General features: G+C 35.9%; 1 protein-coding gene across 1 annotated transcript; it reads left to right on the top strand.

The window, feature by feature from the left end:
• The first annotated feature begins 1,804 nt into the window (after window positions 1-1,804).
• Window positions 1,805-5,156, top strand: LOC101108188 (putative olfactory receptor 4A4). The gene has a single exon (XM_012104940.5). It carries the CDS (start codon window positions 4,213-4,215, stop codon window positions 5,128-5,130), a length of 918 nt encoding a protein of 305 aa, XP_011960330.3. The 5' UTR covers window positions 1,805-4,212; the 3' UTR covers window positions 5,131-5,156.
• Window positions 5,157-16,964: the final 11,808 nt, after the last annotated feature.

Below are 16,964 nucleotides of genomic sequence, written 5' to 3'. Positions count from 1 at the left end.
ATATATATGTGTTAGTGTACTGTATTGGTGTTTTTCTTTCTGGCTTACTTCACTCTGTATAATAGGCTCCAGTTTCATTCACCTCATTAGAACTGATTCAAATGTATTCTTTTTAATGGCTGAATAATACTATTGTGTATATGTACCACAGCTTTCTTATCCATTTGTCTGATGATGGACATCTCAATTGCTTCTGCACAACAAAGGAAACTATAAGCAAGGTGAAAAGACATCCTTCAGAATGGGAGAAAATAATAGCAAAGGAAGCAGCTGACAAAGAATTACCAAAAAATATACAAGAAACTCCTGCAGCTCAATTCCAAAAAAATAAACGACCCAATCAAACAATGGGCCAAAGAACTTAAACAGACATTTCTTCAAAGATGGCTAACAAACACATGAAAAGATGCTCAATATCAGTCATTATCAGAGAAATGCACATCAAAACCACAATGAGGTACCATTTCACGCCAGTCAGAATGACTGCTATCCAAAAGTCTACAAGCAATAAATGCTGGAGAGGATGTGGAGAAAACGGAACCTTCTTTCACTGTTGGTGGGAATGCAAACTAGTTCAGCCACTATGGAGAACCGTGTGGCTACTCTTTAAAAAACTGGAAATAGAATGGCCATATGACCCAGCAATCCCACTGCTGGTCATACACACTGAGGAAATCAGAATTGAAAGAGACACTTGTACCCCAATGTTCATCGCAGTACTGTTTATAATAAATTTATTCTTATCTATTTTATTCTTACTATTGCTAGTAGAAATAAGATTAATATCTTAATTTCTTTTTTGGGTAGTTCATTATTCATACATGTAAATGCAACTAAATTTTCTATATTGATTTTGTATCCTGCAGCCTTGTTTGTATATTTTTTAATTAGTTTTAACAGTTTTGGTGAATTTCCTGCATTTTCTATTATAAAATTTTGTCGACCATAAAACCCTTTAATTTGACTTCTTCTTGGTACCATGCATCAGATATTTATGCATATTATTTTATCTATGAATAGCTCACTCATTTATTAGTAAATAGTATTCCATTTCAAGCATGCATCCCACTTTGGTTTTCCCTTTCTCAATTAAGAGTTATTTTGGTTATTTTCAGCTATTTGAAACCATGACTAGAATTCTTATAAATATTCTTGTATAGTCACTGAATAATAAGGAAACAGTGAAGAAAAATAGGACAATTATTTTCAAGTCACTATATGTCAGGGGAAGCTGACAGTGATCACTGAGAGATGGTAAACGAACAATTTGATTTCTGTCTAGGAGTTTTCTGGTTGACTATTTTTTAAAGAATTTCCATGTTGCGAAACAGAGAGCTGTACCACCAAAAATCCTGGTCCAGTCTCTGAGTTGAGGAGATGAAGTTGAGTGTCTTCATCTAAAACAGAATTCTGAGAGTAGAATACTGAAGATTATAAACCTATTCTTCTGAAAACATCAATACTTTGGCCACCTGATATGAAGAATCCACTCATTGGAAAAGACCCTGATGCTGGGAAAAATAGAAGGTAAGAGATAGTAACGATAAAGAATGAGATGGTTGGATGGCATAACTGACTTGGACATCAGTTTGAACAAGCTCTGGGAGTTGGTGATTTACAGGGAAACCTACAGTACTGCAGTCCATGGGGTTGCAAAGAGTCAGACACAACTGAGCAACTGAACTCATGGAGAGAGAGAGAGAGAGCAAAAGAGAGATAAGGGAGGCAGAGAGAGAGACTGACAAAGAGAATGACTGAGAACTAAATTGTAACCTGGGGTTTAATTTATAAACAATCAGAAACTTATTTTTATTATATGCTTCTTGTTTAATGGTAACATATAATGTATTGTATATATGCATAGACTTGTCTTTTGAACTGTATTGCAATTAGGACACAGAATAGTATATTCTCTACCTTGGGGAAGGCTCATGAGCACTTTGAGATGAAAGGGATAATAGTCCCCCAAATTTCTATTTCCCCAATTCCATATTAACATAGACTCCCTCAACTTGCCTATCTGAAGCTATGTTGACAAACTTTGTGAAAAAAAATCTATCTACATTTAAAACAAGTTTTAAATGACTTCTTCTGATATTGTCATCCATTATCTTCTGCATTTCAAGTTGGATATGATTTTCAAAGACAAAGCTTAAACTTGAATAGTTTTGCCTATTTTTAGGTCATTTTTTTAAAAAGAAAGTTTACATATTTTTGCAGAGATGGACAGTTCTCTCTTGGTGAAATGACATCAAGCTGTTTTTTATAGCTTTTCCCCAAGAGGACAGGGCTCTTTAAGTCCTGTTCTACATGCTGATTATACTGGTGGCATCTCTGGAGGTAAAGAGTGCACCATCAAAATCATGTTTAAGGTCCCAATGAATTTAATTAGACAAGACTTATCCTTGGAGATGCACCAATTGAATAACTCAATAATATGTGCCCTATTTCAAAATAGATAAGGTATTTATGGGCCTTTTTCCTCACCTCACATGACAGACTTTTGAGAATTTAAATAGTGGGCTCAAATCATAACAATGTATGTATTATGAAATTATTCTCCATTCTTCAGAAAACCCAAAGTTCAACAATGAAGAGTATTTTAAAATTAATTAAGAATTGATATGCTATTCAGATTATTTCACTATTTCACTTTGATTGGTATAAAATATTGTACAGAAAATTTTTTATTTAAACAATTTGTAAATAATTTCCAGTTTTATCTCTAATAAAAATGTTGATTTCATATATGTTGGTGTTTGAGACAATTCTGCCAACAGCAAATATTTTAGGTCTCTATTCAACAATCAAGTTCTTTAGGTAACAGGACATTCACAATCATTTTGAAAAGCCAAGCAACTTGAAAGATAATGCTTTTCTGAATGACTGAGATGAGTTGATTTCTTGCTAACATGGAAAGAGTTGACCACATGAAAACAGTACAAAGCAGAGTGATGATGCATGCATGTGGCTCTTTGTGTTCACAGAGCTGGCATCCGTTATGACAAAAAGGAGAAAATATCAGAGCCCAGAACAGGGATCGAATGGCTGTCTTCTTATGCAGGTAACCCAATAACTGTGTTTCTATACAAGGTTCTGCTCTAGGTTTTCTATTTTCAAGAATATATTGGTGTTGTGACAATTTAGACTAGTAAGAGTTTTATTTGGTGATTTTCATAATCAGCCATGTTAGAAACCTAGTTTAGTTGTGATTACTAAAATATGTGACAGTTGATTCTGTTTTGTAATGTTCTTTTTAGATATTTTCACCTTCTAATGCTCTGGACTAAACTTCTTCCTCTAACATGAAGTTTCCTTAGAAATTAAATTCAAGTGTAATTATTTGGGGATATCTTCATGAGGAGATATCTGTAAACCTGATGATGGTTCAATTACTATATTCTACATTGTTTGTTAAACTGTAGCATCTGTAGACCTTGATTCAGTGGCATTTCAAAACTCAAGATGATACTGTAGCCAGTAAGACATTACTTCAATTCCTACTTTTCTCTTCACAAGTAAGTTTCAGAATTCCTTTATGTGTGTTGGCCGCTTAGATGCATTATTCCTTTAAATATATGTTTACATTTTAATTTACACTTTTACTTGCAAACTGCTTAGATATAATTATGTTTTATGTATTAAATCTATGTTTATTCCATACAATGTGAATCTTTTTCCTGTTTATTTTGTCAATTGGTGCTATTGTATCTTTTCCTAAGTCCTTAAAAGAAATCTGAAATTCTCAAATGTATCTATCTGAAATTCCAATGATTGGCTAAGATTCTTCCTCTGCTAGAATTGAGGAAATCACCTCCCTAATAAATAGAAAGCGAATTTTTTTAAAAATTGCTTTACTTTTTTATTAAAGCTTTAATCAACATTTATTTGTATATAACATATTAATTAAATATACAATTTAATCAACTTCTAAATGGAAGGAGACTGTAGCAACTCATTTACTTAATAATGTGTTCTTTTCTCACATATGTATTTTAATTACTTGCTGCTCTTTAAGACTTTTGAGGTTCAGGGCAATATATCACTCAGCATTCTATTACAATATCTGGAAGTATTGGATCATAATAAACTATAATTCTCATTGATTAAATATATTAGTAAAGTGTCTTAAGACTTCAGGATTCACTAATAACAATTATATTTACAGGTAATTTTGACCTGAACTCTGAAATAATACAGGCAGAAGCACCTATGGAACAAAGGAACAATGTAACTGAATTTGTCCTTTTGGGGCTCACTCAAAGCATCCAGGGCAGGAAAATATTATTTGTCATGTTCTTGTTCATTTATATCGTGACCATGGTGGGCAACCTACTTATTGTCCTGACTGTGGTGGTCAGTCCAATCCTGGATACCCCTATGTACTTCTTTCTTGGCTGCTTATCATTTATGGATGCTATTTATTCTACTACAGTCACACCAAATATGATTATAGACTTACTGTATGGAAGGAAAACCATTTCCTTCCAGGCTTGCATGACCCAGCTTTTTATTTGGCACTTTTTTGGTGGTGCTGATATATTCCTCCTGGTGGTCATGGCCTATGACCGCTATGTGGCCATCTGCAAACCTTTGCATTATTTGACCATCATGAATAAGCGAGTGTGTGTTCTGTTGCTGCTGTTGACCTGGACTGGTGGGTTTTTACATGGTGTATTTCATCCTCTCTTTGTCTACAATCTTCCCTTCTGTGGCCCCAATGTCATTGACCACTTTATGTGTGACATGTACCCCTTGTTAAAACTTGCTTGCACTGATACCCAGGTTACTGCCATTATAGTACTTACCAATGATGGGGCAATATGTGTGATCATCTTTTCTCTCTTACTCATCTCCTATGGGGTCATTCTGCGCTCCCTGAAGAATCGTGGTCAGGTAGGGAGGCGCAAAGCCTTGTCCACCTGTGGCTCCCAAATTACTGTGGTGGTCCTCTTCTTTGTGCCCTGTATTTTTATGTATATCAGACCTCCTTCTACCTTGTCCGTTGATAAATCCTTGACTCTGTTTTACAGCATTATCACCCCTATGTTGAACCCACTCATCTATACTCTGAGAAATGGCGAGATGAAAAATGCCATGAAAAAGCTCTGGACAACAAAAAGAAAGTGAGGCAGCAGGAAAATGTATCACCTATTTTCAATAAATAATTGCTTTTAACAGGGAAGTCTTGTGTGATTATTTAGGTGGCTCAGACGGTAAAGTGTCTGCCTACAGTGCGGGAGACCTGGGTTCAATCCATGGGTAGGGAAGATCTCCTGGAAAAGGGAATGGCAACCCATTCTAGTATTCTTTCCCCCACTCAAAAAAAGGGGGCTCAAAGAAATATTAAATTACTACTCAGGGTTAATACCTTGGCCATGATGGAATCATTTATTATGTGAACACTTCCAATGATCAAAATACACTTTTAAGTATTTTCATAATTTCCTAGTTCAAAGTGTATATTTTGTTTCAAATACACTTTTAAGATTGTCACATTTTCTTATGAAAATATGTACAGTTTAGAGGTGTAAAGTATCTCTATAAGACTATAAATGTATGTGCTATATATGAATTAAGGTATAGTTTATACTGTAAATTTATTTTAGTTGGTGTAAAGTTTTCTCAAGTTTCTCTCAAATAATATAATTTTTTATTATGATTCATTATATTTTTCAGAAAAATAATAGTAATATGACATAGAAATTTTGTTCATTCCTCTGTACACAAAGACAGCCTATATTAATTTTGAAGTATCTATCTTAGTTTTATAATTACAATATACCTTGCATATATTATTTTTTGATATTGCTTAGCATGTTAACACTGAAGTAGAATGGTGATTCAGAGCTATAAGTATTAAATGTAAGGAAGCCAAATTTATAAAAATAAATCAAGAAAATATTAATGCAGAAATATAACCAAATCTTAATCATACTCTGAATTGCATAATCCTATATCCTCAAAAAGACCAGGTATAAGTTACATTTTCATAAGAGTAATTCATTAAATGCAAATTAAAACCACAGTGAGGTACCATCTCATGCCAGTCAGGATGGCTGTTATCAAAAAGTCTGTAAACAATAAATGCTGGAAAGGGTGTGGAGAAAAAGGAACCTTTTACACTGTTGGTGAGAATGCAAACTAGTACAACCACTATGGAGAACAGTTAAGATTCCTTAACAGATTGGAAATAGTACTGCCATATGACCCAGCAATCTCACTGCTGGGCATACACACTGAGGAAAGCAGAACTGAAAGAGACACGTGTACCCCAATGTTCATTGCAGCACTATTTACAATTGCTAGGACATGGAAGCAACCTAGATGTCCATTGGCAGATGAATGGACAAGCACTGAGATGACCCAGAGGGATGGTATGGCGAAGGAGGAGGGAGGGGGGTTCAGGATGCGGAACACGTGTATATCTGTGGTGGATTCATGTTGATATATGGCAAAACCAATACAATATTGTAAAGTAATTAACCTCCAATTAAAATAAATAAATTTAAAAAAAAAGAAAGCTGTGGTACATATATACTATGGAACATTACTCAGCCATTAAAAAGAATGCGTTTGAATCAGTTCTAATGAGGTGGATGAAACTGGAGCCTATTATACAGAACGAAGTAAGTCAGAAAGAAAACCACCAATACAGTCTATTAACGCATATATATATATATGGAATTTAGAAAGATGGTAATGATGACCCTATATGCAAGATAGCAAAAGAGACACAGATGTAAATAACAGACTGTTGGACTCTGTGAGAGAAGGTGAGGGTGGGATGATTTTAGAGAATAGCATTGAAACATGTATATTACCATATGTGAAATAGATTGCCAGTCCAGGTTTGATGCATGAGACAGGGTGCTCAGAGCTGGTGCACTGGGATAACCCTGAGGGATGGGATGGGGAGGGAAGTGGGCAGGCGGTTCAGGATGGGGAACACATGTCCACCCATTGCTGATTCATGTGAATGTATGGCAAAAACCACCACAATAGTGTAAAGTAATTAGCCTCCAATTAAAATAGATAAATAAATAAAAAGGAAAAAAGTGATTTATTAATTTTTCAGATAGTTTAAGATATCTGGTGATAACTGCTGTTTTTCAGTATTCCCATCATCATTTTTTTCTTGTCATTTTCCATAGCCCTCTAGAGATACCCAAGTTGAATCTTTCATATTTAAATTTAGCATAATCCATGAGCTTCAGACATGAAGTACGCAACTCAATACTAGATATTTTGGTGATACATTTTTAAATAAAGATGCTTACAATATATGTCATTCTTATCTCCCTTATTATTAAAATACAGGTTACTAGGATATAAAAAGGCCAGAATATATTGATTTATTTCACAGAGACATTATTCATAAAATCCTCTTTCTCTCTGAATCAGGCTTGAAATAAATATTTGCTTTTTTGTTGTTTTGTTTCTAAGTCATTCCCAATTCTTTTGCAACCCCATGAGCTGTAGCCTGACAGTTTCCTTTATCCATGGGATTTCCCAGGCAAAAATACTGGAGTTGGTTGCCCTTTACTTCTGCAAGGGATCTTTTCAACCCAGGGATTGAACCCCTGTCTCCTGTATTGATAGTTGGGTTCTTTACCACTGAGCCACCAGGGAAGCCCAAATATTAATAAATACTACTTGCTTCAAAATGATCTGAAGTGTGTGGTCAAAGAAACATTCTGCCTTTCTTACTTTGTCTGGCCTTATGAGGAGCTAAGGTTATGTGGTTATGTGTGATTTTCACTAGTAAATCCTGGAGAAAAAAGTGGTAACTCACTCCAGTGTTCTTGCCTGGAAAATCCCATGGTCAGAGGAGCCTGGGGGGTACAATCCATGGGTTGGCAAAACATTGGACAAGACTTAGCATGCACATGCCCACACACTATTAAATCACACTTTATGAGAAACCTCATATCCTGATTTTTATGTGTTACATGGAGATATTTTACATTATCTCAAAGTATTCTCAAACATAATATAATAGTATTCACCAAATCATAACAAGCTTTTGGATTTACCAAAATTTATTTGTTATTCCTCCACCTTTCGATGTTGCTATAGATTGCAAATGTGTGCCCTTTTCCGATATCATAAGTTAATTTCTGTACAATAAATTCTATACAATATAGTAGTATTTGAAGTTGGGCCCTTTCAGAAATGACTAGAGTCATGAAGGTGGAGTCCTCATGAATGGGATTAATACACTCATAAAGAGAACTTAAGAACTCACTTGACCCTTCTGCTATATGAGGACACAGCAGAAAGATGGCTACTTATCAACTGGGGGGGGGGGGAGGGGGGGCTTTCCTAGTGGCTCAGCTGGTGAATAATCTGCCTGCAATGCGGGAGACCTGTGTTTGATCCCTGGGTTGGGAAGATCCCCTGGAGAAGGGAAAGGCCACCCACTCGAGTATTCTGGCCTGGAAAATTCCATGGACTGCATAGTCTGTGGCGTCACAAAGAGTTGGACATGATTGAGCGACTTTCACTTTCACTGTGAACTAGGGAGGGAACCTTATCAGACATGAAATCAGCCAGCTTCTTAATCTTGGACTTGTGAGGGCTTCCCTGGTGGCTCAAATGATAAAGAATCCACCTGGCAATGAAGGTGACATGGGTTGGTCAGGAAGATCCCCTGGAGAAGGAAATAGCTATGCACTCTGGTATTCTTACCTGGGAAACCCCATGAACAGAGGAGCCTGGAGGGCCATAGTCCATGGGGTCACAAAGAGTCAGGCAGGGCTGAGTGACTAACACTTTTCTTATACCCCAAGCCAGGAAAAAAGAAAAAAAGTTTATTGTTTAAATCATCCAACCGATGGTATTCTGTGGGAATAGCCCAAATGGACCAAGACAGAAACTTAGTTTTCAAAACTGTATAGTCATTTCAAGTGACAAGGTAAACATTCTTTACTTATTAATTAAGACTATGTTTATTCTTTTTCATAATCTCCCTGAAGTCAGGAAAAGTTACCTAATTGTCTTTGTGTTCTGTTTCTTGCACAATATATAGAATGTAGAATTCACTCTATAGACCTTGTCAATTACTTGAATTCTTGTTCTATTGATAAATTTGATTAGCTCTTTCTACATGAAATATATAAACACATACACACACAGATATATATATATACACACACATATATAAATATATATTATACAAATATTACTTGGTTATATAATGTTTGTTACAATGAGTATTTAATATAAAGATGCCATTTTAATATTATTTAATATTTTATTTTTTCTATCACAGCACTTGAAAATTTCCACATGCTTCCAAATACTTTTAAAGTTTAACTTTTTTAAAACAACATTTTAAAATACTTCATTTTTAAACCAACCTTTAATTAAGTTTTGTTTGGGATGGGGAAATATCTAATCCAAAATAGGAAAAAAGTTGGTCTACTATTTAAATTCATTAATAATTTGAAGCTTTTCCATTTAGTATGTCAGGTTTTATACCACTTAGAATGTTCAATCTGTGGGCCTTCTATCCTCTTCTAAGCTTTAGGGTCATTTTGCAAAGTTTAAAAACTTCCTAACACAACATACTTAGGATTTCATGGCACTACACATTTATTTTGAGGAGAACTGTGTCTTAATATTTCTTTTCTTATCCAGAATAAAACACATATTGGGAAAGATTGATTGAAAGCTCAGTAAAATTTTGTAATCATCTCCAAAGAAAGCACATAAATCTTGCTTTATGGTCTTCCTGTTTAAAAAGAGGACTCTGTTATTTACTTTTAATTCACAGTTTCAGTAAGCTGATCATCAGAAAAAGGCTTAGTGTCTTTTGCTAGCATGAATTGCAGCACAAGCCCCAAAGCCACAGAATGTTTGTATTTCTATAAATACAAATATTTGTAACCAAACATTCGTAGGCCTGTGTCTAAGAGTACACAAGTATGTATACTACTGCCACACACTCAGATCTGTTTACTTCCATCACCAGTCACATCCACAACTGGGTATTGTTTTCTCTTTGCCTCAACCTCTTCATTCTTTCTGGAGCTATTTCTCCACTCTTCTCCAGTAGCATATTGGCATCTACTGGACTGAGGAGTTCATTTTTTTGCTTTTTCATACTGTTCATGGGGTTCTCAAGGCAAGAATACTGAAGTGGTTTGCCATTCCCTTCTCCAGATCTGTACCCAACTTAAAGTATCTCTATGATTAACACATACATATACACTCAATATGCGAATCTGTATCAATTGTATGTGTATGTCTATATGTGATCATACATGGATCTGTAATGTAATGACACATGGATAAGTATCTGATAAACAGTATAGTCACATTTGTATGTATATTCATATTTATTTGATATGATCACACATAATTCTCCATGTATGTGTGCTCACAGGGATATTTCTCACCATACTTAGATCTATGTTTGATCATACACAGACTTGTATCTGTCCACAGACAGAGTTATATCTTGTCATACACTGGTCTGTATCTGACTGTGGAGAGTTAATTTAGGCAGGATGTGAGTGAACAATTCTTCTGTTCCATGTGGCATAGACTGAGATCATTCTCTGGTAATCAGCTAATTTGTTGGGTTTTTAAGGAACATCCAGGTTGATTACAGTTACATGAATGGTGCATTCTCATGTCCCTTTCTTTGGAACCCCATGGAGTGTAGCTCACCAGGCTCCTTTGTCTTTGGAATTCTCCAGGCAAGAATACTGGAGTGTGTAGCCATTGTCTTCTCCAGCAGAAATTCCTGGCTCAAGGACTGAATCCAGGTCTCCCGAATTTCAGGCAGATTCTTTACTATCTGAGCCAAGTGGACCACAAAGAATGCTGAACATGAAAGAATTGATGCTTTCAATTTTTGGTGCTGGATAACACTCTCGAGATCCCCTTGGACAGCAAGAAGAGCAAACAAGTCAATGCTAAAGGAAATCAACCCTGAATATTCATTGGAAGGACTGATCCCGCAGCTGAAGCTCCAGTACTTTTGCCACTTGATGTGAAGAGTCAATTCATTGGAAAAGACCTTGATGTGAGGGAAGATTGAGGGTAGGAAGAAAAGGGTCTGACAGAGAATAAGATGGTTGGATGGCATAGTCAGCTCAATGGATATGAGTCTGAGCAAACTCCAGGAGATAGTGAAGGACAGGGAGGCCTGGCTTGCTGCAGTCCATGGGGTCATACAGTCAGATAGTAGTTAGTGACTGAATAAAAACAACAGCAAATCTTTTTATAGTTTCAAACTTTTCCTTTTCAGTTGAGTCAAAAGAAGTATTGCATATCTTTTTTTACAATAACATGGTTCTCAGGCAGAGCACTAAATAAGCTTCAGTCAACTCCTCCCACACAAATAACCAACAAAGACCTACTGTACAGCAAAGAGAACATTGGTCAAAGTAAGGTAACAACCTAAATGGATAAAGAATCTGAAAAAATAATAGATACATGTATATGTATAATTGAACCACCTTGCTGTACACCTGGAACTATCACAACATTATTGATCAACTGTTCTCCAAAATGCGCTTCCCAAGTGGCTCAGTGTAAAGAATCTGCCTTCCAATGTGGGAGACACAGGCTCGATCCCTGAGTTGAGAAGATTCGCTGGAGTAGGAAATGGCAACTCACTCCAGTATTCCTGCCTGAAGAATCCCAAGGACAGAGGAACCTCCTGGGCTACAGTCCATGGGGTTAAAACTGAGCATAATAGCAGTAGGATTTCCTGATATAATTCCAGGAACTCCACTTTTGAATAATTCTTTACACAAAAACCATCACTGATTTAGACCTAAGTGCACTCTCTCCTTTTTATGCTACTCTAGGGTTCAAGGAGCTAGACTAGACAGGTGTGGGGATTCTAAAGCAATCTCTCTAACTAGAACTATAGCTACTTTAAGTAGAGGCTGGATGACTGCTAAATGGATTATTCTGAATGGATTTCAATCTTTTATGAGCGTTAGGAGTAATGATTTTGTCCATACATGCTAATTCTCTGATCTGACTCTGCTGTTCATTCCAGAGTTGAAAGACAAGTTCAAGACATTTTAACGATGACACTTCAGCAAAATCCTTATCACATGGAGTACTTCAGATATTTCAAATCCTCCTTCAGGCTTTTACATCTGCTATCACAAATATTATTATAGCACTATAATATTGGAGTGTTCTTTCAAACTAGGTTTGGTCACGTGGTTTCAGTTTTATTAAACTTTTTTCATGACACCTGTTGCTCACAGTGACACATTCTCTGGAGCCAATGAGAATTATGTACAAATTATTTTCTTTTTATTAATGCAATTATATTTGAACATTGTAAGTGTTATTCTACATAAGAATATTTATGAGTTTAATTGATTTGAATATATTTATAAAATAATTTCATACATTGATGTTTCTGTTCATCGATGTTTGTAATGGGCTTACAGTTGGTGATATCAACTGTAAGTTCATTCTGATTTAGTTATAAAACAATAATTTAGTATAAGGATTCTGGTCCAGGATTTAGTGCTCTGGTTTCTAAATTTCCCTTGGGAAATGGCACTCTTATTATCTTATATTTCTTTGCTATGAATTGTGAACATCATTGCTTATTTCTCTATACCATATGGATTAATACAATTAAATTTAAATGACTGAAATAGATGCTTTAATCATCTTTAGATATAATTGAATAAGGGAACTATTTTCATTAACATCTTGTTAATCTAATTCCAGAATTGTCCAAAAACAACTATTTTGAGAAGTACAGGTGTGAAAACTTCACCTGGTATGAAGTTCCAATAGTATAAAAGGATTCATGATTATCAATTAATGTACATCTTAAAACAATCTTTAAAAATTATGATTTGAATAAATGTACATCAATCAAAACAAATTATTATAATAAAAATTAAAAATCAGATGATTGTCTACCTGAATGCTTATTTTATATAATATTAAATATTAAGGCTTCATAATAAACTCAACTGTTTCACAATACCTAATTCACAAGCAATCAACATTTTTTCTCTAGTCTTAGTAGTTTGTCTACATATAGACTTCATGTAGAAGTTAAAAATTAAAGATGAGAGACATATAATTTCTCTACTGTTCAGTTAATTTATGTGAAATAATTGGGATATTGGCAAGATCTACTAATGATGACGCAATACCTCTGAGGTCCTATTAGTCATAGCTAAGAAACTTTATAAAATTCACCTGTATGTAGGACATGTGGTAGTACTTTTAAGGCTATCCCAAAGCACCATTTTTAAGTCAACAAAGATACTTATTGTAGCTGAGCTAGTTGGAACTTTGAAATCTTACTACTTTATTTCTTTCTTGGTGTACTAAAAACTGACTGGGGCCCTGGCCATGAATCTGTGTCAGGCAAGTTCATAGGTAAGTTTTTTTAATTTTTTTCCCCAAGAAATCTCATAATTAGAGACTCTCACGTATAAATGGAATTTAAAAATAATATAATCACCATTCATCCACACTGATATGACATTTAAATCACTTTTTTAGCTTACAAAATATCAAGAAAGATAGACTCAAATAATACTATCAATTTATAAGTAAAAATATTTTGAGTCCTTATTTCTTATGACATATTTACATTAGAATAGACATTTACTCCTTGGAAGAAAAGTTATGACCAACCTAGATAGCATATTCAAAAGCAGAGACATTACTTTGCCAACAAAGGTCCATCTAGTCAAGGCTATGGTTTTTCCAGTGGTCATGTATGGATGTGAAAGTTGGACTGTGAAGAAAGCTGAGCACCGAAGAATTGATGCTTTTGAATTGTGATGTTGGCGAAGACTCTTGAGAGTCCCATGGACTGCAAGGAGATCCAACCAGTCCATCCTAAAGGAGATCAGTCCTGGGTGTTCATTGGAAGGACTGGTGCTGAAGCTGAAACTCCAATATTTTGGCCACCTCATGCGAAGACATGACTCATTGGAAAAGACTCTGATGCTGGGAGGGATTGGGGGCAAGAGGAGAAGGGGACGACAGAAGATGAGATTGCTGGATGGCATCATCGACTCAATGGACGTGAGTCTGAGGTAACTCCGGGAGTTGATGTTGGACAGGGAGGCCTGGGCTGCTGCTGCAGTTCATGGAGTCGCAAAGAGTCGGGCACTACTGAGAGACTGAACTGAACTGAACTTAATTATAAAGTTAGAATTAAATTAGAATAATTATGCAATTCAAATTTGCATCAAAATTTTTCTCCATTTATGTTACAACTCATGTATGTTTCAATGGTACTGCATGCTTTAAAAATATCTTTTAAAAACTATATATTACTCAAAGAGACACATTATATTTTAATTATCCATTTCTTCACTTTTGAACATTCTATTTAATTCTCAAGTTTCCCACAGGTCTGAAAAATTGTGTAGAATATAACTGTAAATAACAATTTTTCTCCATTAAAATATTTTCCATTAGCGTGTCTTCTTAGAAAGAGTATCGTTGAACCAAATAAAAGTGAAAAAGTTATTTCTTCATCATTATTTCTAAACCTTATTAATAACATTTAACTCTTACTTCTTTACTCTGTAACTGTTTTTGCTCTGTTGTGGGGTCTCACTTTAGAATAAGGAAATAAAGTGAAGCCATTTCACTTTGTTTCCACACAGGTATGAAATCTTCATCTTGGATAACTAAAAATGAAGATATTCATCCATTTATTTTTGAAAACGAAAATATATTTTTCACAGAATACATTTTATTATATTTATGTTTTCTCTTGTCTTTTCTTTGCAAAATTTCTGGCAAGTTTCCCATCCCATTAGTCATCCAGTAGCCTGTAGCCAGGAAGGATGGATGACTGACCCTATAGTAAGATGGGAGAAGGAGGCATAGGAATCATGTAGCAGAAACATAAAGGAGTGAGAAGGTCAGCATATCATGGATGGTTGAACTGCGGCTATTTGGTAATTAACCCTCAGACAGTAAGTGTAATTAACAGAGAAACACCTAGTGACAGTGTGTGGGAAAACTTATGTTTATATACACCGTTTTGGTCCAAGAAATATTTGTGAGCTTGTAATAGGTACTCTCTGAAATCTCAGTTGGTAAGGAATCTGCCTGGAATTCAGGAGACCATGGTTGGATTCCTGGGTTAGGAAGGTCCGCTGGAGAAGGGATATGTTACCCACTCTAGTATTATTGGGCTTCTCTTGTGGCTCAGATGGTAAAGAATCTGCCTTCAATGCAGGAGACCTGGGTTCGATCCCTGGGTTGGGAAGATCTCGTGGAGAAGGGAAAGGCCACCCCCCTCCAGTATTCTGGCCTGGAGCATTCCATGGACTCTATAGGTCTGGCCTAGATAATTCAACGGACTGTATAGTCCATGGGGTTGCAAAGAGAAGGACACGACTGAGCAACTTTCACTTTCACTTTTTTTTTCCACTTCTTAAGTAAATACTTTATATGTTTGTGTTACTCTCTGTATACAATAATGTATGTGTATCTTTTTATCTATCTTATCTAGCAATTTATTATTTCTTTCTCTTCCATACATTATTTTTCTTTAGAACTTTGAAAATAAGGATTTCCTTTGCTTGACAGATCCTTGTGTACTGAATATCCATGAAAGAGCTTTTATATCCAAGTCAATAGAAGCTGTAATCTACTGAATATTATTATATTAAATTATATCATAATAGAATTTTGAAAAATAGAAGTAGGAACACTATCTTGAAAATAAATTAATCCAGAAAATACTGTTTCCTATAGGTAATTAAAATTTTCATACTAACATGATACAGTGTGTCAAACTAAATTTTAGGAGTTCACCTTCCTTTCAAATGTTTATTTTTGTTTCTCATCAGTTCAGTTCAGTTCAGACGCTCAATCGTGTCTGATTCTTTGCAACCCCATGAACTGCAGCATGCCAGGCCTCCATGTCCATTACTATATCCCGGAGTTTACCCCAACTCATGTCCATTGAGTCAGTGATGCCATCCAACCAACTCATCTTCTGTCATCCCCTTCTCCTCCTGCCCTCAATCTTTCCCAGCATCAGGGTCTTTCAAGTGAGTCAGCTCTTCACATCAAGTGGCCAAAGTATTGGAGTTTCACTTTCAATATCAGTCCTTCCAGTGAACACCCAAGTCTGATCTCTTTTAGAATGGACTGGTTGGATCTCCTTGCAGTCCAAGGGACTCTCAAGAGTCTTTTCCAGCACCACAGGTAAAAAACATCAATTCTTCAGCACTCAACTTTCTTTATAGTCCAATTCTCACATTCATACATGACTACTGGAAAAATCATAGCCTTCACTAGATGGAACATTTTTGGCAAAGTAATGTGTCTGCTTTTTAATATACTGTCTAGGTTGGTCATAACTTTCCTTCCAAGGAGTAAACGTCTTTTAATTTCATGGCTGCAGTCACTATCTGCAGTGATTTTGGCGCCCCCAAAAATAAAGTCTGACACTGTTTTCACTGTTCCCCCATCCATTTGCCATGAAGTGATGGGACCAGATGCCATGATCCTAGTTTCTGAATATTGAGCTTTACACCAACTTTTTCACTCTCCAGCAGGAAAAAAAAAAAAAAAAAGAGAGAGAGAGCACTTGACATCCTTCTAGGTTTATCATCAGGGAAAGCAGTCATAATTTCCCCATGCATGTTAGTCTCTCAGTCATGTCCCACTCTTTACAGCCCCATGGCTATAGACCGCCAGGCTCTTTCTGTCCATGGGGTTCTCCAGGCAAGAATACTAGAGAGGGGTTGCCATTTTCTCCTCTAGGGGATCCTCCTGACTGAGGGGTTGAACCCGAGTCGTCTCTATTTCAGGCAGATCCTTTACCAGCTGAGTCACCAAGGAAGCCCTATTTGCCCATGGTGAATGGCAACTTATCAAACATTTGCTCATCACCTAATAGGTTTCAGGCACTGAAGCCATAGTAGCAGATTCTGTGGTAAGAGCCCCAAGTGGTGCTACTGATAAAGAACCCTCCTGCC

This window comes from Ovis aries, unplaced genomic scaffold (genome assembly GCF_016772045.2).
Source record: "Ovis aries strain OAR_USU_Benz2616 breed Rambouillet unplaced genomic scaffold, ARS-UI_Ramb_v3.0 scaffold_90, whole genome shotgun sequence".
Classification (NCBI taxonomy): Eukaryota; Metazoa; Chordata; class Mammalia; order Artiodactyla; family Bovidae; genus Ovis; species Ovis aries.
The sequence above is the reverse complement of the archived record's forward strand: the minus strand, read 5'-3'. Positions and strand labels throughout refer to the sequence as shown.